We start from the raw sequence: 19,593 nt of genomic DNA, 5'->3' as shown, positions 1-19,593 counted from the left end.
TCTTTAACTAATATCTTTTATGATAAGAAATATGTTTCCTTTATACATGTTTGTAAATATGCAAGCGTAACATCACCTTATGTCAATTGCTCTACTAAACTCTTAAACTTCTATTCATCATTCTATAAAGAATGGAAGAGGAGACTAAATATAGACTATGAGCATACATTGTTATATCGAAATTGAATTAGTATCACATTAGAAAAGAGGAATTTAGTAAGTGTTTAAATCTAAGCAACACTAACAATCACTACATGTGATGTTGATTGCTTTAGAAAAGGAGCATTTGGAATGTGCATATTCTCCTCAAGCCTCCATCACCATATGCATACTTTTGTACATGTAAAATAAAGAGTGACGCACTTGAATGGTCTCCACATAGTTTAAGGCTTGTGTGAAGTGAATCAATCCTATTGAGTCTTTATGACGAGTTGTAGTTCAAGCACTGCCACTATAGCATACATTCTACCTCCAACAATGTACTTGTAACACCATTACTTAGCCAGTTTGCAGTTGCCCCACATTTAGACGCATCTGATAAGCCATATCATATTCAGAACTCAATTTAAATCAGACGTCTAATAAACGCAAGCCGAAGGGCATTTGGCATATAGAAAAAACATTGATACATGCTAAGGCCTTTCTACATTAACGTTGATACATAAAAATCCTTATATACTTTATAAATATAACATCTAACATTGATACATGCTCAGGCCTTTCTACATTAACGTTGATACATAAAAATCCTTATATACTTTATAAATATAACATCTAATCATAACTTCAAACTTCCTTTGCTTCATAGATTATAAGAATCCTTCAAAGTTTATATAAAATCCAATTCTTTTCTTTGCTTGTTAGGCAAGGACAAATTATAACAGTGGATCGAAGATCCTTTATGCAATTATTACAATAAAGGTTAGCGGTATCAAAGTCCATTAAAAACAATCACACAGGAGAAGCTGATCCCGACACTCATTAATGTCCAAAATTATTACCAATCATTCCTCTTCTTGGATAGAAATAAATTTCCAACAATAATTCATCTGTCTTTTCAAAATTGGAACTGCATGTCCTTGCTGTAATCAAGACCATCAAGATTAGCTTCCATAGCTTTGTTCATGCCAGGCGGTCCACACCTCAGTATCTGAAAAAAAACCAATAACAATTTGTTAGGTTTTCTAGTTACCTTAATTTGGCCCTCATCATCTATGAGGTGTAGGACTCTCTTTCATATGGTATTAGTATCCCAGTGGTAACCCATGTTTTGACCAATCCAGGCAACCAGGTTCAAAACTTATTAGCTGCTCTACTTTATTTTATGACACAACAATACGAGGTGGGATTGAACTCGTGACATTCTGATCTCCATCAAACAAGCTTAATAACTGAAAACCAAACGAGGACAACCAACACTGATGACACTAAAAACATGTGGATAAGAGTGTTTTGGATGATTTGCTGGACAGAGTCATATGAGCTGCCCATGGACCTTAATTTATCATCATCATCTTGCTCCTCTCTCACACAGTTGTATCCTGGACGTAAGATGTGACTTAATAACCCATACAGTTGGATACAAATGTCATTGCATTACCTTCTAGTGTCTGACAGGCAACCTTACAAACTGAACCAAGCATGTTTGCTCTCACACCCCCAAACATTTAGGCCTTATCAAATTATAGTGTCACTATTTGAAGAGCTAGAACAAATAAATTTAGCAGTGCCCAAATCAATGACATAATCACATAACATGGACTTCAAATTATAAACACTTTTTGAATATTGTCAGCACCTTACTTAACCTAAAAATACTCACCTCTTGAACCTTCTGGTCTCCACCTAACAACCTCACAAACTGAAGGGCAAAATCTTCAACCCTATCACATTTTATTGTCACTAATTGAAAAGCTAAACTCAAGACATTAAAGGTGCCAAAATAACAATACAACCCCATAACATAGACAGTTAAGAAATTTTTTGAATCTTCTCAGCATCTTACTTAGCCTAAAAATGTCCACCTTTTTCCAAATATATTTGTGGGTTTCTTGACAAAAGAATTACAAACATAGGAGAAGCCTGGATCGTTAGATAAGCTTTGCCAAGAAAGCTTCACCTATTCATTGACAAGCCACTAAACTAGATACAAAGTCATGAAGCTTTAAAAGACTAAAAGGCCATATTTCTTCAACTGAATCAGCCAAATCGTCCTACTTGGTATTGCAAAATGCATCTTTAGGATTGGGCTAGTAGTAAAGGTGTGAATCTCTTATATATTAACAGAAAACATCATCATGAAAGCTTCCTTTCAACATAAATAAGGATATTACGTTGGATTATCGATTTTCAAATGTCATTTCTATTGCAATTTAGCTTAAGACTTAAATCATAAAGGGGCAAATTTTCAATAATGAAGCTATGAACTTCTGCAAAACTCAAGTTAATTTCCTCTAGTTTTGGTTTAAATAATATTTATCACATACACACTACACGATCTAAACACATTTAGCACACACACTAACAGAACTAAAAAGTCTAGTCCGAAATTACTCAAAGTCTACATAATTCACAACTAAAAAGTCTAGTCATAAATTACACTAAGTCTACATAATTCTAAACATTATCCAATCACCTGAATGTCAGATGCAGGAGGAGGACAGTGCTGCTTGATCAAATCCTTAGAAATATATCCAACACCTCCAGTCCAGCCCTCTGGGGGCTGTTATTAACCAACATACCATTGATTTAGAGACTCACTTTGAGCCAAGCACATTAATCATGAGAAATTTGAGATATTAAAGCACACCTTTTCCAGAACATAGACTACTTTAAATTGACCCTGGTACTTCTCCTGAAACTCGTCAAGTTCTTCCTATAAAATCATTTGAACATGTATCCTTTAGGAGGCTTCCGAATAGAATCCTGGTGCATTGCATTTGGATAAATTCAAATAAGCAGATGCCATTTAGACAATGTAAAACCATTTAGATACCTTCAATAGGATATCTTCAAGTGCAACATTAGCATAAAGGAGGGTGATCTGTGTCTTGTCTTTTGGATTCTCAAGAATAGCTCTGGCAACCTTCATAAAAAGCAATATATTTCTTGAAAAACATGTCAAAATACGTTGGCCACTATATGCACCTCAACCGCGTTCAACATCTACCTGGAACATAGGAGTGATGCCAGTGCCCCCAGCAAGCATACCAAAAGCCCTCACTTGGCCTGGGGCGTAGGTGAAGCGACCCTAAGAATACAATAGATTATCGTCAAATGAAATAACAAGTCACAGGAATTCACACTGCATGATATGGAGTTTTGTGTGTGACTTGAGTGGTGCACGTTATGTATTCAAAGAGGTTCCAGGCCAGCCTACCTTGGGACCCCGTACTTCTAATGATTCTCCAACTTTAAGTTGACTAAAATGATGTGACATCCTGCCGGTTGGATATGTCTGCAATAAGAAAAGCCATTTTAAAAGTTGGGCAAAAAAAGGTTTGAGCTTATATGTCCTGACACTAAATCATGTTTGGTGTTAAATTATTATATGATCATTTTATCAAAGAAGTTGGTGGTGGGAGCTTACTTTGATGACTAATTCGAAGTAACCAACATCTGAGTCCAGAGTGGTGGGAGTGTATGGTTTGATCACCTCCTCACCGTCCTTATCTTTGCCCCTACATTCATAGCATCAAAGAACAAGTAAACAGTGAATAAATGATCATTTTGCACCAAAATAACGACGCAGCTATAATGCACCAATGGATTTCTCATTGTAAAGGCAAAGATCCAGCTTTTGGTGAGGTTATTACGGTAGAATCTAAAGAGAAATGAATCCATACTAAACCAAATTTCCAATAAACTATGAATCCATGTCTAACCAATGCACATTTGCTGTGAAGGCTAATATCCACTCTGGCAAGTGTATTAGACTGTGTACTCTGAGTACAAAAAGAAAGAAAGACATAAGTTTTAGAATCTTTACCGGCAGATAACATGTTGACCAATGGGCAATCCAAGCACTGAGGTAGGGGTTGGCAATGCAATTCGAAACTTGACAACATTGTGACTGACTTGGTCTCGCTTCACAACTTTGAAGCTTGTCCATGCCTCATTCAAGCATGCTGCAATGGAATGTTCAAAGAGATGAGGGAATAAGCCCAAAACAAAATTTGGCAATTCCGTGTATATGAATCCAAGAGACATGGAAACAAGCCTTGAAAGGATTCTTCGTTCAATCGGAAAAATATAGTACATCTTAAAGGAATCCGAGAGAAACGCTACACAAACTTCAGCACCTCATTTTATACGAATCCAACAGATGAGGAAATAAGAGTTAAAAACAGCTTCAGAGAGTGCTCGATGAGAACAAGCCTCTCCACTTCAAATATGTGCATTAATCAAAAGTCGGACAACGTTCAGAGAGGACAAAAATACATCTTAGAACGAATCCAAGAAACTTCAGAGAATATTCGAAGGAGAACGTCTGCAAAGTCTTAACGGATCCAAAACATGAGAATTCGCAGAATACTTAAACGAGGCTAGCGATGTGGAACTTCTAAAAAAAGTCAAAGAGTGTTCAGGGAGAACAAACGCTCATCTTAGGAGAATCTAAAGGCAAATAACAAGAAAGCAAACTCGCAATAAACTTCCCAAAAACGATAGAAGCGAGAAGAAGAAGAAGGAAAGAAAAACTTCATCAGAAAGCTTTCGTTTCTTTCTTTGTCTCTGATTTCAAGAAGAGAAAGAAAAGGAGAAATTTCGGTACCTTTCGGCTTCTGTTTCTGCGAGGAAAGGAAGACATAACTCGCGCCGGCGAGAACAGCGATCACAGCGACAGCAATGCCGGCCGTGGTGGCAGGATCCTGAGAGAGCAAATCGAGCAGGGAGCCCGCCATGGCGTACTGGTCGTCTTCTTCTTCTTCTTCTTCTTCTTCTTCTTCTTCGTCGTCGTCGTCGTCTTAGTGTTCTTCACTTTACTACCACTTCTTCTTCTTCTTCGAAAACGTGAGGCATGTGGTGTAAGTAAAATATGAAGAAAACAAACGCCTTTTTTTTCATTAGGATTTTGTGGACTGGTCTTTAGCCATTAATCTCGCCACATACATTATACATATACTGTATACATATGTATATGTATCAGTATGTATGATATGGTATGTATGTAGTATGTACTTGGGGTTTTGGTCTTCTTATTAATGTCTCGCCCCACAAGACACCACACCCCTTGGCCCTCTGTTTGTTTGTTTTGTTCTGCCCAATCCATCCATCCATCCATCCCCTCCTTCCTTTCTCCACACAACCCATTCTCGCCCTGCTCATTATGTCTCCAGCCCAATCATCGTCCATCATCAAGCTCGCTTTTCACACTTATAATACTATATAGACTTCCATCCCGATGTCGCCCTAATTCAGGTGTTCTCCTTTTGTACCTCCCCCACTTGCCTCATATTCGCATTTACTATCCTTTATTGCTATTTATTGTCAACGTCTTTAAGCAGTACAAAATATATGTACTGCATTGTTGTGTGTATTTGAACACTCAAATATATGCACCATTTATACTATAAGTTTGTGATATTTTCTAGCAGAAAACAATGAATCGGATTGACAGAAATTTGTAGATTGTTCAATAGTTCAAGATTTGTTTTTCCAAAACACATGGAAATAGAATTGTAATTTATTGACATGTTAAATTTGCTAATGTTTGAGCGAGGAGGGATGGGGCTACTTAGGTTTCAACAAGGCCAACTTGTGTCCTTTTTTTCATGTTTTCTAGCATGATAATGTGTTGGGCATGAGGAGTTAGGGATAAGAGTTTGTTAGTATTATATGTATATATCAACCTCGCAATTTTGAATAGTTAGCAAATGCTTCTCCATTCTCAACTACGGCTCGATCAATGTACATATCTTGAGAGTTGAATACATCTTTTTCTATCTCCTCTTCGAAATGAGCATAATATTAATAAACACAATCTACCAAATGAACATAGGAATTTGCACGACCACTTCATGAAAACAATCAACATCCAACATGGAATGGAAATGTGCACCATTCAACACTTCAATGGAGATGAGTTATCAATAAGAGTTGGTCATGTCTCTCAAGTGTGCGTGAGTGTGTTATTCTCCTTGTATAAACACATTTCCTACTTTCTCACCTTTCGAGAGGGCATTTGAGACTAAGTAATGGGGCCCTAAAGTGATAGTAAGGTTGTTATGTATCACAAGGTTCTCTCATACGGAGCTAAAAATAGAAAGAAGGCAAGGAGTCACTAGATAAATTTACCTACACACAAAGCTACCAACATGACGATGGTGGTGATAAATTGCTTACTAGTTTTGGCGGTGGCAATACTCTCTTTTTTAATTAATATTCGTTTGTGATAATTATTAATAACATAATAATATTTCATTTGTGTTTTTTCTTCTCCCCCCCATCATATAGGCCATTCTTTAGTATGAAGCTTGGTCATTTTAACTCATACTATATATGCATGTTAGTTCTATAATTTTTACCGCGCATATGATAAGATCAACCTTGTAGGTGTTTTATTCAATATATCAGAGTCTGTCATTAAGAAAAAACACTGTTAGCATTCCATATTATTATTTTTACCCTCGCTAAAGATGACTAATGATGATTTGAATGTTCCTCTCCCTATCCTCTCCAGAAACCACACTGTCAATTCTTCGATGAGTATCATGCGAGGTGGTGGTGCCCCAACCCAATCATCATATTCGAGCAGCTCCACCTCCTCTTCATCTCCTTCCACTTCATCTTCATCTTCATCTTCTTCTTCTTCCACGTCTTCGTCGTCTGCTTCCAAATCGACGTTCCAAATGTTTCGACCTCTCAGTAATTATAATTACAGCCATACCAATCCGATCGGCGACTTCACTGGCGCCAGTACTAATCGTGGTGGCAATAATCTGCACGCAAGTGCAGGGGTGAGGCTTCGAAGAAGCAAAAGCTTCAGCCTGCACCCAGAAGATCAAACAGAATCGACGGCAGAGTCTGTCAGGATGCGAACAGGGACGACATGCCACGTTATGGCCATTAACGAGCTTTTTCGTAATAAACCTGGTAAATCTAACAAACCATTTGGTCTCCTCACCAATTGGTTCTCATGTCTAAACCCATGCAAGAATACCTCATCATCAGATCCTGATCCTCCTCCTCCTCCTCCTCATGCCCCCATGTCTAGTTCTAGCAAGAAAGTCGCGGCTTTGATCGAGATTAGCAAGAAGCAACAACAAGAGCTGGCGAATAAGCAAGATACTATAGATTTGCTTGAATGGCAACTTGAACAAATGAAATCTATGGAGAAACAGATGGAGGAAGATCATTACACTGCAGTCTTCCAAGAGTTAGAAGAAAGTAGGAAGTTCCTTGAAAGGAAAGCCGACAGCAATACCGCGAGTGGTCTCGACCACACGAAAAGCAAATGTTGTACCGGTGACCACATGAAAACCAACTCTAGTAGTAGTGACATGAAAAGCAGCTCCAGTGGTAGTGATATCATCATAAACAATCATTCTAGTGACATTGTCATAATACCAGATTTGAACCCACACACTCACCATCATCGCCACCACCACCACCATCATCATAGTATAAGTCATGACAACATGATTTCCCAAGATAGAACCACCATAACTCTTTCCTTGTTTGAGATGGCTACAATTAGAGCTAGGTTTGCCATAAGGTCCTTTGGCAAGGCTCTTATCAAGCAATTAGAAGCCTCCGGTTATTCAGTGAGGCGGACCCTGAATGAACTTGAGCCAGAGGTCTTGTTCACACGCAAGGAACATGTTGTCTATGCATTAGAATCAAAAATCAACAAGGTGTTCTACCATTGTTTCGAGAATGACAACTTTGATGATTCAGGCCTTATGCATATCCTTAATCCAATGACTCGTTGCACCACAAGGCTTGAGGAGTTTCAAAGGATGAAGTTAGTCGAGGTCGGGAATGCGGTGGATAGTTCGCACCCAAGCTTTAATGCAGACTTTTGGAGGTTCTGTGAGAGGAAAACAAAAGAGCTTTGGTCGCAATTCGCATGGAATATCGAGTTTAACTCATGTGAGGAAAGAGAGGTTTTCACTGCTTCCTTTCTTGATGCTGCCAAAGGAGTATGGTTATTACACAAGCTTGCATATTCTTTGCATCCTCATGTGGTTATATTGAGGGTGGGCAAAGGTCTACACATTGATCCCGTTTATGTGGAAGCTGTCCCTGAGCTTATTGATGGTAGACTTTGTTCTACATGCTCCCAAAAGAAGGTTGAATTCTTGGTTGTACCTGGTTTTCAAGCATTGGATAAAGTCATAAAATGCCAAGTGTATCAACATCTAAAATGTTAGGTCCCCCATCCTCCAAAGAAAAAGCACAAACAAGACCCCATGCCATCCCTTAGAGAGGCTTACGAGTATGATCACATCATTGGGTTCTTGATAGCCCATTATAATAACCTTTATGGATTGACATTTTTTATTATCTTAGGCAATGGGGTACATGATCACAAATTGAGTAAATTGTATTGGTTTGCTTATTAGATTAATTGTATTTTGTACTTCCTTGATCCTTCGGCACAGATCTTATTATCAACCAAATTATGTAATAAATGTACGCCAGTGATAATCAACATATGTGTGCATGTGAGTTTTCAAAGTGTATATTCTTGAAGAAATTTCTATTATATGACATGATATTCTAATTAGAATGTTTTAATGTTGGAAATCTGATGCTCTTTATCTTTGATCATGTATGCACCTTCCCCGTGGAGCCTTGCAAAGTAATTTGACACCATCATGAAGCAATTTGACACCATCATGAAGCAGTGATGTTAGGAGTAACATTGGGCTTTTTTTCAAATGACAAGTTTGCTTCAAACTTTTCTAAGCTATTATATGAATGACAATGAAGTTGATTGAATTTTGAGCACTCTTATTATCTCAAAGGTTATACTTTAACTTATTAGAGTAATGTTTTACTATATCAAGCAATTACAAAATTTCATGTTGATTATGCATTCTTACGCGAGAGTTTACAGTGTTCTCGTCATTCATGGTAGATCTTGGAGGGTAGCCTATGTCTAAATGAATTAGTACCCATTAAATATTTTTACATGAATGTTATACAAGAGCTTCCATCGAATCTTCGTAAGGCCAACACTAAGACATGCAAATTACCATGACATGGTTATATGCCCTCTTTAGATCTACATTATGTTTCCTGTTTTGTATTACGTAGCCCACAAGAAATCTCTCTACTTGGCACAAATTGAGGGGAGAATGGAACTATTCGAGTGATCGTTGGTAACAGTGCACCTAGAAGTAATGCCCAGAAGCATAAATTTGTAGATCTATGGATGTTGCTAGCACCCATTATCATATGGAACATTTGGACCACAAGATGTACCAAGGTATTTTCAGCAAACAAACGGCCTCCAGCAGAATCTATTAAGCTAATATGGCACATGCTAATAACTACATTGAGGGCCCAATATGAGCGGATTGATGGAACAGATGATGCTTCAGATTTAATGAGGCTGAAATTCAGAAAATGATGGTGTACTACACCGATGGCTACAGAAATTGGAGTGGATATACGATGGCAGTACGTAGTAACGAGATGGATGTTCCCCCCTCCCATTAGATGATAGAGGGGCGTGAATGACACGACAAACATGGAGAACAAACATGTGGGCTATTTAGTGTAAGATAAATAAGTGATGTAGTCCATATGGAAGTAGGTAATGTCTAAAGTTGTGTATTGTATGTCATTTTAACTAATGGAGTATATTCTTCTTTGGAAATAAAAATAAAATAAAATAAGATATGAGAGTAATACTCTAATGAATTAAAATCATTTATCTTACTTTGATGAACTATAATAATTTTATATTTCGTTGAAACTTCTTAAAATATTGTGTTACAACAGAGAAAAGGAATAAAATGGTCCTTTAAGTCGGCTATTTATCATAACACACAATTGAGTAATAGGTACCACAAGAGAGAAGATAGTAAACAACATTGCTTGTCTTCAATAGATTGGGTGTATAAACATTCAATGATTTGCTTGACCTTCCTTGGGCTAGGGTTGCCCACGTACGCTCAGGGATGATCAAATAGATGACGTCAAAAAACACCATAAGAGGAATCATGATCTATTAATCAACTACAAAATGTTTTGGTTCATCTTCTTCTAATATTGTAATAAGCAAATACTGAAAAAGATGTTAGATAACACAAGGCAACTAGGAAATCAAAGGGGAATGCATGCTTTTTGTGTTGTTTCATGAGCCCAATGTAGTAGGACAAATTTTGAATTTTCGTGAGCTATTTAAATTTGGCTAAATACCCCTACATAGTACAAAACCAAATATTACAAAGAGGGGCATTCAAGTAGTTTTGGGAATACATTCTTCTCCACATACATGTTGCTTCCCTTATGAATGATTGTTGACATATGCACATTGAAGGCATTCTAGTTAAAATTTACCAACTCATTAACTTTATACTCATAAATGTGAGAAAAGTTCTTTAAGCATTAGTAGTGTCACACTTCATTGTGGAAGGTTGCATATTTTCTTTGAATTCAAGTCTAGAAGGACTTCTAGGTTTATTTGAGTCATGGCATTGTGGTACTATTGAGCGTGCGAATAACCCCTACTAACGTGGCTTATTAATGTTACTGAGGCGTGGAAGATTAGTTATTTAGGGGATATATCTATGATGACAAAAGTTATGACAAGGTGATCATTTTGATATTCAGCTAGACTTATGGGATAAGGTTGTAATTTTCTAAAATTAGAGTTTGTGCTGAATAATGTTATGGCCATGGAAGACAAAGCTAAGGACAAATTTTATTGTGAGCTTGAGGCTTAGCTCTACTATTTCGTGAATAAATCACTTGTGTTGTGGCATAGATTTCCTAAATTGGGAATAATGGATAAATACAAGATAGTGTGAGTGCCACGAACAATATATGTGAAAGGAAAATTGCACTCTTTTGTCTTGTTATATGTGGGCTTTCTCTTCTTTTTCATCGTCTCATGGCTTGTGTTCTTTCAACATTAAAATAATTGTCAGTTAACATTTAATTTATTGGGTAATCATGAACCGTTAGCGTACATTTGAATAACAACAAGAGTAAAGAGATCAGCCTTAGATGAAATATGTCCATGTGCATCATGTGCTTATACATAATTCGTCACAATGGCCAAGTTAAAATAATACTAATAACTTTGGACAGAAGCGCGCATAAATTTATAGATGTGCACGGGGCACTTGTGCTAATATTGTCTCACTATATAAAACCAAGTGATAAGAATAGTAAGCGCGCATACCTCGATAGTTGGGCAATATAATCTCGCTTCATTGTGAGCAATCAACCACACGAGTGATCTAGACATACGAATGGCTTCATTGTGAGAAGCAACATTTTGCGACTTTGCACGTGACAACCGAAGAGTGGCTGGCTACTTGTTGTTGCTATTGCACCGCATGTCGTGAGTCTCAAGCACAGAATGTGCCGAAACTGCGTATGCCGTATGGTGGGACACGAGGCAGAGACTTGATAGAAACGTGTTTGAAATCAACTGTATGTCACGTTTTCATCACAAATGACAAGTAAGTGCGGGCCTGACCGATGTGAGGGGGGGGGGGGACGGACCATTTCATGGTGTGGTGCCATGTGGGCAGGCACAACAGGCCATAGGAATGAATCCATCCATATGAATAGGGGGGGGGAACCCAGCCAAGCCGATTGGAGCCGAGCCGAGCCGAGCCGAGCCCATAAGCGATGGTGGGCAACAACCAACCAACACATCAGTTACCGACTGAACTGACTGACTGTCTATATTTATGTACTTCAGAAGAACGCCGTCGACGACGAATGACATCACAGATGACTCGATAGAGAGAGAGAGAGAGAGAGAGAGAGAGAGAACAGGAAGGAAGGAAGGAAGGACGTTCTTCTATATGTAATACATATATATGCTTCTATGGGTTGATCCTCCGTGAGCGAGCACGAGAATTCTATTTCATGGTGGTTCCTGCGTAAAACGGAGGAGGAAGCTCAACAAGGAAAGTAGTCAGACTAGACGAGAGTATTTCTGCGTGAAGAACCTGGCAGAAGAAGAAATCGCTGAAAGAGGAGGAGTGTCTCCATAGAGAAGGCATTAGAAGAGGGAGAATCGAAGGAGAGAGAAGGCTTTCTGGGTAGGGAAGAAGAAGAAGAAATAAAGAAAGAAAGAAAGAAAGAAAGAGGAAGACTTTTCTTTTCTGCACAAAGAAGAGTCGAAGAAGAAGAAATACAAACACTAATTACGGAATCGGAAAAGGAGAGAATTGTCTACCTTGGAAGCTCCATCTCTCCACGATTAATTAAGGAAGCAAACCCTCATCAATCAGAAGCAAGAAAAAGAAAGGCACTATGGAAGGAAACGCCACAAGGAGGAGAACTTCTGTTATCTTCAATCATATCTCTCCACCATCATCGATATCCACAGAATCTATCAGTAATTCTGCACAGATTCAACGTCAACCTTCTTTAAGCTTTACTTCTGCTGAATCCAATTCAGGTAATGTACATATATATATATATATATTTCTGTTTTGAATTTACTGATACGCTAGGGTTCTTGATTCTTGATTTGCTTTTGTAAGAAAAAAACATTTTTGAATCAAATTTTCTAATTTGCGAACGCTTCTGATTCTTGGTCAGAAGAAAGAAAGGTGATGACTTTTCTTATAAACTAGTGGTTCTGATGCTCGCTGATTTGGATTTACTGATAATCTGTGATTTGTGAATCTTCTTTATAAGAAAGAAAGGAATTTAACAGTTACCTTATGAAGAAACAAAAAAAATAGGGATGTATTTCCCGTTAGAAACCCTAGGTCGGTGCTCCATCCATAAATCTTTTGTGTTTTCTGCTAAAATAGGGTTTTCTGAAAGAAACATAGAAATCATTGAAGATAGGGAAAACTAAAAGTTTTCCATTCAAGCTCTCCCTGGGTGAATTATATCTCGTTGCACTGTATTTTTTAAAATTGACTGATGAGCTTACGTTTTAGTTTTTTAATTCATGATTATAAGGAAGACATTGTTTTAGTTTTTGTAAAGATAAAAATAAAATTGGGATGTGTTTCTCGTCAGAAACCCATCTTATGTGCTCATGTCTATCCATAAATCTTCGAATTTACTTCTGAGATACGGTTTTCTGAAAGAAAATTAAAGAAGAAAGGGAAAACGTTTACTTTTCCATAGAAACCCTGGGCCTATGCTTTTCATGGATGAATAATTTCTCCTTGCACTGATTTCTTTTAAATTTACTAATAAGCTAGGGTTTTAAGTTCGTGCTTATAAGGAAGCTAGTGTTTTAGTTTTCTTCAAAATGTCTAGCGTGTTTCAGCGTGCTCCAAATAAAATGTTCCATCTTTCTCTTTGCATTGTGTTGTACCTAATTCTGTCTTTTCTACAGGTCCACCTTCGTTTGATATTCTTTCAATGAGGAAGCTTCTGGATGGCCATAATGTGGAAGAACGTGATGCGGTCTTTCGATTGATGGCGAGTTCTGATCTCTTCCATCTGAAGAAGGTTGATGGAGATACTTTTTTGAGTCCAGACTACAATCAGACCATGGAAGCTCAGAGGGCCATAACCATGAAGCGAGCCCTCTTCCTCCGTGACAGAGGGCTCTTCAAAGGTTGGCTTTCTCGGAATGACCCTGACTTCATCTTGACTCGAGCTGCGCAGCATGAATGCCTTAATATTTTCGACCACGCCTTGGCGATCAAGCTTGGGGTGCATTTCCACTTGTGGTAAGCTGAGAGAGAGGAGTTCTTAGTCTATGCATGCAGATTATGATAGATAGATTAAGGAGAAAAATGATAATTAAGAAGACAAATAGGACTCCTAAGAGAGAGGGAGGTCTTAGTCCAGGAGTAAATTTTATGGTAGAGAAAGAAGGATGAGGGATATTTATATATATATATATATATATAGGTTTCAACTGCTACATATAGAGGGATTTGAGCACCCTCATGACTGAGTAAGATCACCTGAACCTAAACCTTGTTATGGTAGATAAATAAGGATAAGGCATATGTATATTGTAAGTTCTTAATGATGTCAACCGGATGTGACCCACATCACCACTAACGCTATGTTAGTTGCAACAAAGAATCTATGGTTTTTTCTATGAAGGCATTGCATACATCATTTTTTATCTAAATTTCTGAGCTTGTGTAGTCATTATGTCGTTGATTATCAATGATATTAGTCGAAATTCATTTTGTTATTATCTCAGGGGTGGTGCCATTGTACATCTTGGGACAGAACGTCACCACCGGAAATGGCTAGAACCTACTGAAGATTTCAGAGTTATAGGCTGTTTTGCCATGACTGAGCTTGGACATGGAAGCAATGTGGGTACCCAATGTGAAAAATTGATGCATATGGCTATTGTTTTAGGGGGAAACCCTAGTTTTCCATTATTTCTCTAAATGTCGTTGGTCAACCCTGAAAGAACAGATCATATAATGCCTTTTGATCATATTTGCACTCAAATAGTGGACAAGGGGATGAACTGACCATATAATTACTCTATGCGGGGTTGACCAAGAGCATTTGTGAGGGAAACTTGGGATTTGGATTACTAAAGAAAAACTCTGGCATATTTCAGAGTTTCCCCCTTGTTTTTAACATTGTCAGATTTAAAAAGTTCTTATTTCAAATCTTTATAGGTTCGTGGCATAGAGACCGTTGCCGAATATGATCCTTCTACACAGGAGTTTGTTATCCATTCTCCGTGTGAGTCTGCTCAGAAATATTGGATTGGTGGTGCTGCCAATGTAAGCATTTAAATTTCAAGGTTTTGCATCGTCTTAAAATTTACAATTCATGTATATTGAGTGAAGGTTCCATTTTATTCAGGATGCGTCGCATACTGTGGTCTTCTCACAGCTAAATATTCATGGGAAGGCTGAAGGCGTCCATGCGTTTATTGTACAGTTAAGGGATGAGAGGGGCCATGTATGTCCAGGCATCAGAATTGCAGACTGTGGACACAAGACAGGCCTTAACGGTGTAGACAATGGAAGAATATGGTGCTGATTTTGTTAATACTTTCCATTGGACATTGATTTCTTCTTAAGTAGTTCGATTAAATGATGCGTTATTGTTTCAATTTTCAGGTTTGATCATGTTCGTGTGCCTCGTGAGAATATTCTTAATTCTGTTGCTGATGTATCTGAAAATGGAGATTATATTAGTCAGATAGAAGATCCTGACCAAGTATTAACTGTGCATGACCCATTCTGATTAATGGATGATATAATAGATGAAATGACGTGATGTATGTTGGAACTGCAGAGGTTTGGTGCATTCATGGCTCCTCTCACATTTGGTCGTGTTACAATTGCAACGGGTGCTGCGTATGTTGCCAAGGTACAATTCAATGGATTCATCTTTTGTTTTCCTAATTCGTTGTGTAAGTGCATTCTTTCTTGCACAGATTGGATTTGCCCAAAGTAAAGAGTTTTCTTTTCTGCCAGATTGGACTGGCAACAGCAATCCTATAGGGATTCATCTTTTGTTTTCCTAATACATTGTATAAGTGCATTCTTTCTTGCTCAGATTGGATTTACCGAAGTAAGGGTTTTCTTTTGTCTCTCAGATTGGAATGGCAACAGCGATCCGCTATGGTTTGACAAGAAGGGCTTTTTCACTCACTCCCAATGGTCCAGAGGTCCTGCTGCTTGATTATCCTAGCCATCAGCGCCGTCTTATCCCTCTCCTTGCCAAAACGTATTGTAAACTTTACATCTCATAGAAATAAATGTTTAAGAGAACTTGTTGGTGTTTTATATACAAGTTGACTGTAGAAGCTAGGGATAAGCTGTTGATCTCATATTGGTAGGGTTTTTCAATCTTTTGGCTGCTTTTGGAATATACTTTTACTATGTAGTTAATAAGAGATACATTTGTCGATATATCTGTGATCTAGTCTCATAGAGTAGGAGGGTTTCACATTTTCTGGCTGCTTCTAGAATGATACTTCTGCGATAGCATGTGAAACTTTATTGATCCAGAAATGTGTGCCTTAATCTGATAGTGTTAGGACTTCTCAGAATTTCTGTCTTCTTCTAAAATGATACTCATATTATGTAGTTTTGGGACTTCTATTTATCCAGAAAGCTCTGCGCTGATCTCATAGTGTTAGGGGATTTTTAATATTTTGGGCTGTTCCTAGTTCCTAGAATAATATTATCAATATGACTCTGAGTCTTAATTGATGGAGATAATGCTTTGATTTACGTGGACTATGTTTTCAAACAATTAGGAGAGTGGAGGTGTGTTTAGATTGGATGAAGCTTTGAATTCAAAGCAATTAGTTAAATAACTGCTTGTACTTCTTGTGAAATGGAATCTCAATCCATTTAATTTTTAAATATAATTTATCCCTGTACTGACTTGTGACTAATGGATCGTAGGTATGGTATCAGTTTTGCTGGAAATGAATTGATAAGTTTGTATGCATATCGAACACCTGCCGATGCAAAGATGATACATGTTCTATCAAGTAGTTACAAGGCAATGCTTTCATGGCATGGCATTAGAACTCTCCAGGTTTCTTTCCTTGTCCTGCCTGTATTAATCCAATTTGCCTGTGTTATGAGCAGGCTTAGAATATTTCTTTACTACCCTTTTTAGGAGTGTCGCGAAGCTTGTGGTGGTCAAGGTTTGAAAACAGAGAATCGGATAGGCCAATTGAAGGCAGAATATGATGTGCAGCTGACATTTGAGGGTGACAACAATGTCCTTATGCAACAGGTATTACATGATTAACTAGTATTAGCATCTCTACCTTTGGTACAGGGTTATAATTATTAACACCTCTCTCTCTCTCTCTCTCCATTCTGGATCGACCTGTGCTAGAGATCTTTCGAAGACAAAAGTTATAATATCAAACTTCAGAATCTCCCATGTGCCGAAAACCAGATTCTTTTGTCTCTTTTTATCATATTTACTTTTATATTTACTGAGTAATATTTATTTTATTTTGATTTTCTGTTCTCAAAGATGAGACAACACTTACGATGTAATCCCTTGTCTGGTCTTGTAGGCCATTTTGTCCTCTTAAAAGACGTTAATATATCTCTATTTCTTTCTTTCTCGTCGAGTTAATACAATTGCCTTTTCATTTTTTATGAACCTAAAGCCCAAGCAGATGTGCAAAACGAGAAAATCCAGTAATTGCCATAGAAATGTGGTCCTCCATATTGGATTTAAGTGCGTAACGAGAAAATCCAGTGAAAGCCCATAGAACTTGAACCCCATGTTTCTAAGTGAATAACATTAAGGTGTGGATACCTTGAAAATCAAGTGAATACCACTTGTAATACAGGGAAATCTTGTGGTTGATATCTGGAAATTTGGGTTCCACACTTAATGATCCCAAGGTCCTGAAGGAGAAGATTCGATACAAGAATGTTAGTGAGAAAATGCAGTGAATGCCACCAAAACATAGCATCATGTCTTGGAAAAATCATTTAATGGAACAATCTGATTTATCCAGCGATAGTGGTACCGATCAATTTCACTGGGCCCCTCCGCAATAGATCCCATTCCTTTAAATTGCATCTCTTAAATATATCTTGTTTATCGTCTATCCTCTCTTGCTTCTTTGTTCATTGCTACATTCAATATGGATATTAATATGGGACCAAAATTAAAAGCTAATTCTTATGGATTTAAGGGTAGGATAAGTGGGAATCCGATTAACCCCCGAAGACCTAGAAAACCTGGCGATCTGCTAGCATATTAAGGTCAATGATATAGAAGGGAGGATCTAGAAAACCTGGTGATCTGGTAGCATACTCAGAGATGTTGTCGAGCCTCTGTTGGTGAGGCAAAGCTCTTGTATTTTAGATCTGTAGTTTTGGTGGACTCCAGGGTTTGTATCCATTGCTTGTCCTTTGCATGGGGCTGGTTGGGTTTGAAAGCTCCCTCAATCCATTCGTTTCTTTCATCACTTCAACTGGTGGTTCATCATTAGTTTGTGATTATAATAGAAAACCACATTTTCCTTGTGGGAAAATTTCAAATGCTGCCGAATCATATACAGTAATATGGGATGTCCATGGGATTTTGTATTCATTTCTTGCCCTCTACTTGGGACTGATTGGGTTTGAAAGCATGCTGAATCCATTAATTTCTTTCATCCTTCCTACTAATTTCTTATTAGTATTTGAAACATATAAATCTGGATATGAATACCATTATTGCCTTATCTACATAACATCAAATTCCAGTGTGATCTCATGGATATGAAATATCTGGAACATATCACTTCTGGGATTATTTTTGCTCAAGACTCTCATAGATAGATATAGGTAACATATTGATGTCATCATACTGAATACATCAGGATCCTTTTTAGAAAGTTAAATCATTGTTTTTCTTCTCTCCTTGAAGGTGAGCAAGGCATTGCTTGGGGAGTACCTTGTTGCAAAGAAGAAGAAGAAACCGATGGAGACACTTGGTATGGAACATATGAATGGGAGCAATCCAACTCTCCAAACTTCGTTGGCAACATCTGTTCTACTGAGCAAAGATTTCCAAGTCTCTCGCTTTCTCTCGCTTGTATTTTCATAAAGCATAAAAAAGTTCCACGAGTAAATATTCAATATTGCTTTTAATAACATTTCAGCTTGCCTTGTTTCAATTACGTGAACGGGATCTGTTACAACGTCTAGCAGCTGCACTATCTGACAACACCTCTAAGGGGACACCTTTGTCTCATGCATTGTTAACGGTATGTATTAAAGCCTTCAATGTTTATCATGATTTCATGTCTTGAGGTGCAATCTGGTTGCTTTTTTCATATTTTGCTCTTGTATAGGAATATCCTCTTGCACAGGATTTGGGACTTTCCTATTCGGAAAGGCGTGTACTTGAGACCTTTATTGATGTAGAAGAAAGGAAATGTGCTCCTTCAGCAAAGGTATTTTTTGACCTTTTTATGTGTTCATATGATCTCTATGCCACTATCTTCATCATTCTGGGTTACATGTTTTCGCTGCTTTGTTAAAGGCTTGCAATTCCATTCCTTTTGCAGTATATAATGGGCTTGCTGAGGTCACTTTATGTGTTGACTATTATTGATGAAACCCCTGTTTTCCTAAGGTGAGTGTCTAACTGGAATGTAAACCAATTAGTCATTTTTTATATATTGAATTCAGCTAATTTAAATATTTGGGATCACTTAATATAGGTATGGTTACATAACTAGAGAGCAATCTCAAGCTATTCAGAAGGTGATAATAGAGCTATGTGCGAGCATTCGTCCACATTGTTTGGCTCTTGTAGATTCTTTTGGGTTTCCTAGCTCATTACTTGGTCCTATTGCCGGTGATTGGGTCAAGTATAATTCTTGGGAGCATGCAAAAAAATAAGTATGATGCTTCTTTGTGCATTCACCATCCTGCTATTTTTCTATACTGTGTCAAATTGTCTATAATGAAGACTGAATAATTGGAAAGCTTTAGCCAAAAGGAAATATCATTTTTCAATGCA

General features: G+C 37.7%; 3 protein-coding genes across 3 annotated transcripts; 2 read left to right on the top strand and 1 right to left on the bottom strand.

Annotated features, from left to right (window-relative positions):
* Positions 1-809: 809 nt before the first annotated feature.
* Positions 810-4,971, bottom strand: CBR (NADH:cytochrome B5 reductase 1). Its single transcript, XM_087325981.1, has 9 exons — positions 4,772-4,971; positions 3,989-4,127; positions 3,590-3,680; positions 3,380-3,457; positions 3,170-3,250; positions 2,996-3,085; positions 2,810-2,875; positions 2,636-2,722; positions 810-1,150 (listed from the first exon to the last, which is right to left on the bottom strand). The coding sequence occupies exons 1-9, from the start codon at positions 4,899-4,901 to the stop codon at positions 1,058-1,060; spliced, it is 855 nt and encodes a 284-aa protein (XP_087182107.1). The 5' UTR covers positions 4,902-4,971; the 3' UTR covers positions 810-1,057.
* Positions 4,972-6,635: 1,664 nt separating this feature from the next.
* Positions 6,636-8,406, top strand: LOC147859615 (uncharacterized). The gene has a single exon (XM_087326321.1). It carries the CDS (start codon positions 6,636-6,638, stop codon positions 8,370-8,372), a length of 1,737 nt encoding a protein of 578 aa, XP_087182447.1. The 3' UTR covers positions 8,373-8,406.
* Positions 8,407-12,196: 3,790 nt separating this feature from the next.
* On the top strand, positions 12,197-19,593 carry LOC147859614 (acyl-coenzyme A oxidase 3, peroxisomal-like). Its single transcript, XM_087325494.1, has 15 exons — positions 12,197-12,595; positions 13,496-13,835; positions 14,324-14,441; positions 14,760-14,867; positions 14,950-15,122; positions 15,210-15,309; positions 15,388-15,462; positions 15,692-15,822; positions 16,509-16,644; positions 16,729-16,848; positions 18,493-18,639; positions 18,728-18,832; positions 18,920-19,021; positions 19,136-19,203; positions 19,292-19,593. Exons 1-15 carry the CDS (start codon positions 12,448-12,450, stop codon positions 19,470-19,472), a joined length of 2,052 nt encoding a protein of 683 aa, XP_087181620.1. The 5' UTR covers positions 12,197-12,447; the 3' UTR covers positions 19,473-19,593.

This window comes from Azolla caroliniana, unplaced genomic scaffold (assembly GCF_043228905.1).
Source record: "Azolla caroliniana isolate FFs.n. ecotype wild unplaced genomic scaffold, voAzoCaro1.0.p SCAF_10, whole genome shotgun sequence".
NCBI classification, from domain to species: domain Eukaryota; kingdom Viridiplantae; phylum Streptophyta; class Polypodiopsida; order Salviniales; family Salviniaceae; genus Azolla; species Azolla caroliniana.
Note: the sequence above shows the minus strand (reverse complement) of the source record. Positions and strands in the feature narration are given on the sequence as shown.

What these genes read in the sequence shown, in the direction of transcription:
- LOC147859614 (XM_087325494.1), top strand. Translation starts at nt 12,448, where the DNA reads ATGGAAGGAAACGCCACAAGGAGGAGAACTTCTGTTATCTTCAATCAT. An exon ending in TTCTGCTGAATCCAATTCAG is followed by an intron (nt 12,596 to 13,495) that starts GTAATGTACATA and finishes TCTTTTCTACAG; the next exon opens with GTCCACCTTCGTTTGATATT. An exon ending in AATGTGCTCCTTCAGCAAAG is followed by an intron (nt 19,022 to 19,135) that starts GTATTTTTTGAC and finishes TTCCTTTTGCAG; the next exon opens with TATATAATGGGCTTGCTGAG.
- CBR (XM_087325981.1), bottom strand. Translation starts at nt 4,901, where the DNA reads ATGGCGGGCTCCCTGCTCGATTTGCTCTCTCAGGATCCTGCCACCACG. An exon ending in TAGAAGTACGGGGTCCCAAG is followed by an intron (nt 3,251 to 3,379) that starts GTAGGCTGGCCT and finishes TTGTATTCTTAG; the next exon opens with GGTCGCTTCACCTACGCCCC. An exon ending in GCATCACTCCTATGTTCCAG is followed by an intron (nt 3,086 to 3,169) that starts GTAGATGTTGAA and finishes CTTTTTATGAAG; the next exon opens with GTTGCCAGAGCTATTCTTGA.
- LOC147859615 (XM_087326321.1), top strand. Translation starts at nt 6,636, where the DNA reads ATGACTAATGATGATTTGAATGTTCCTCTCCCTATCCTCTCCAGAAAC.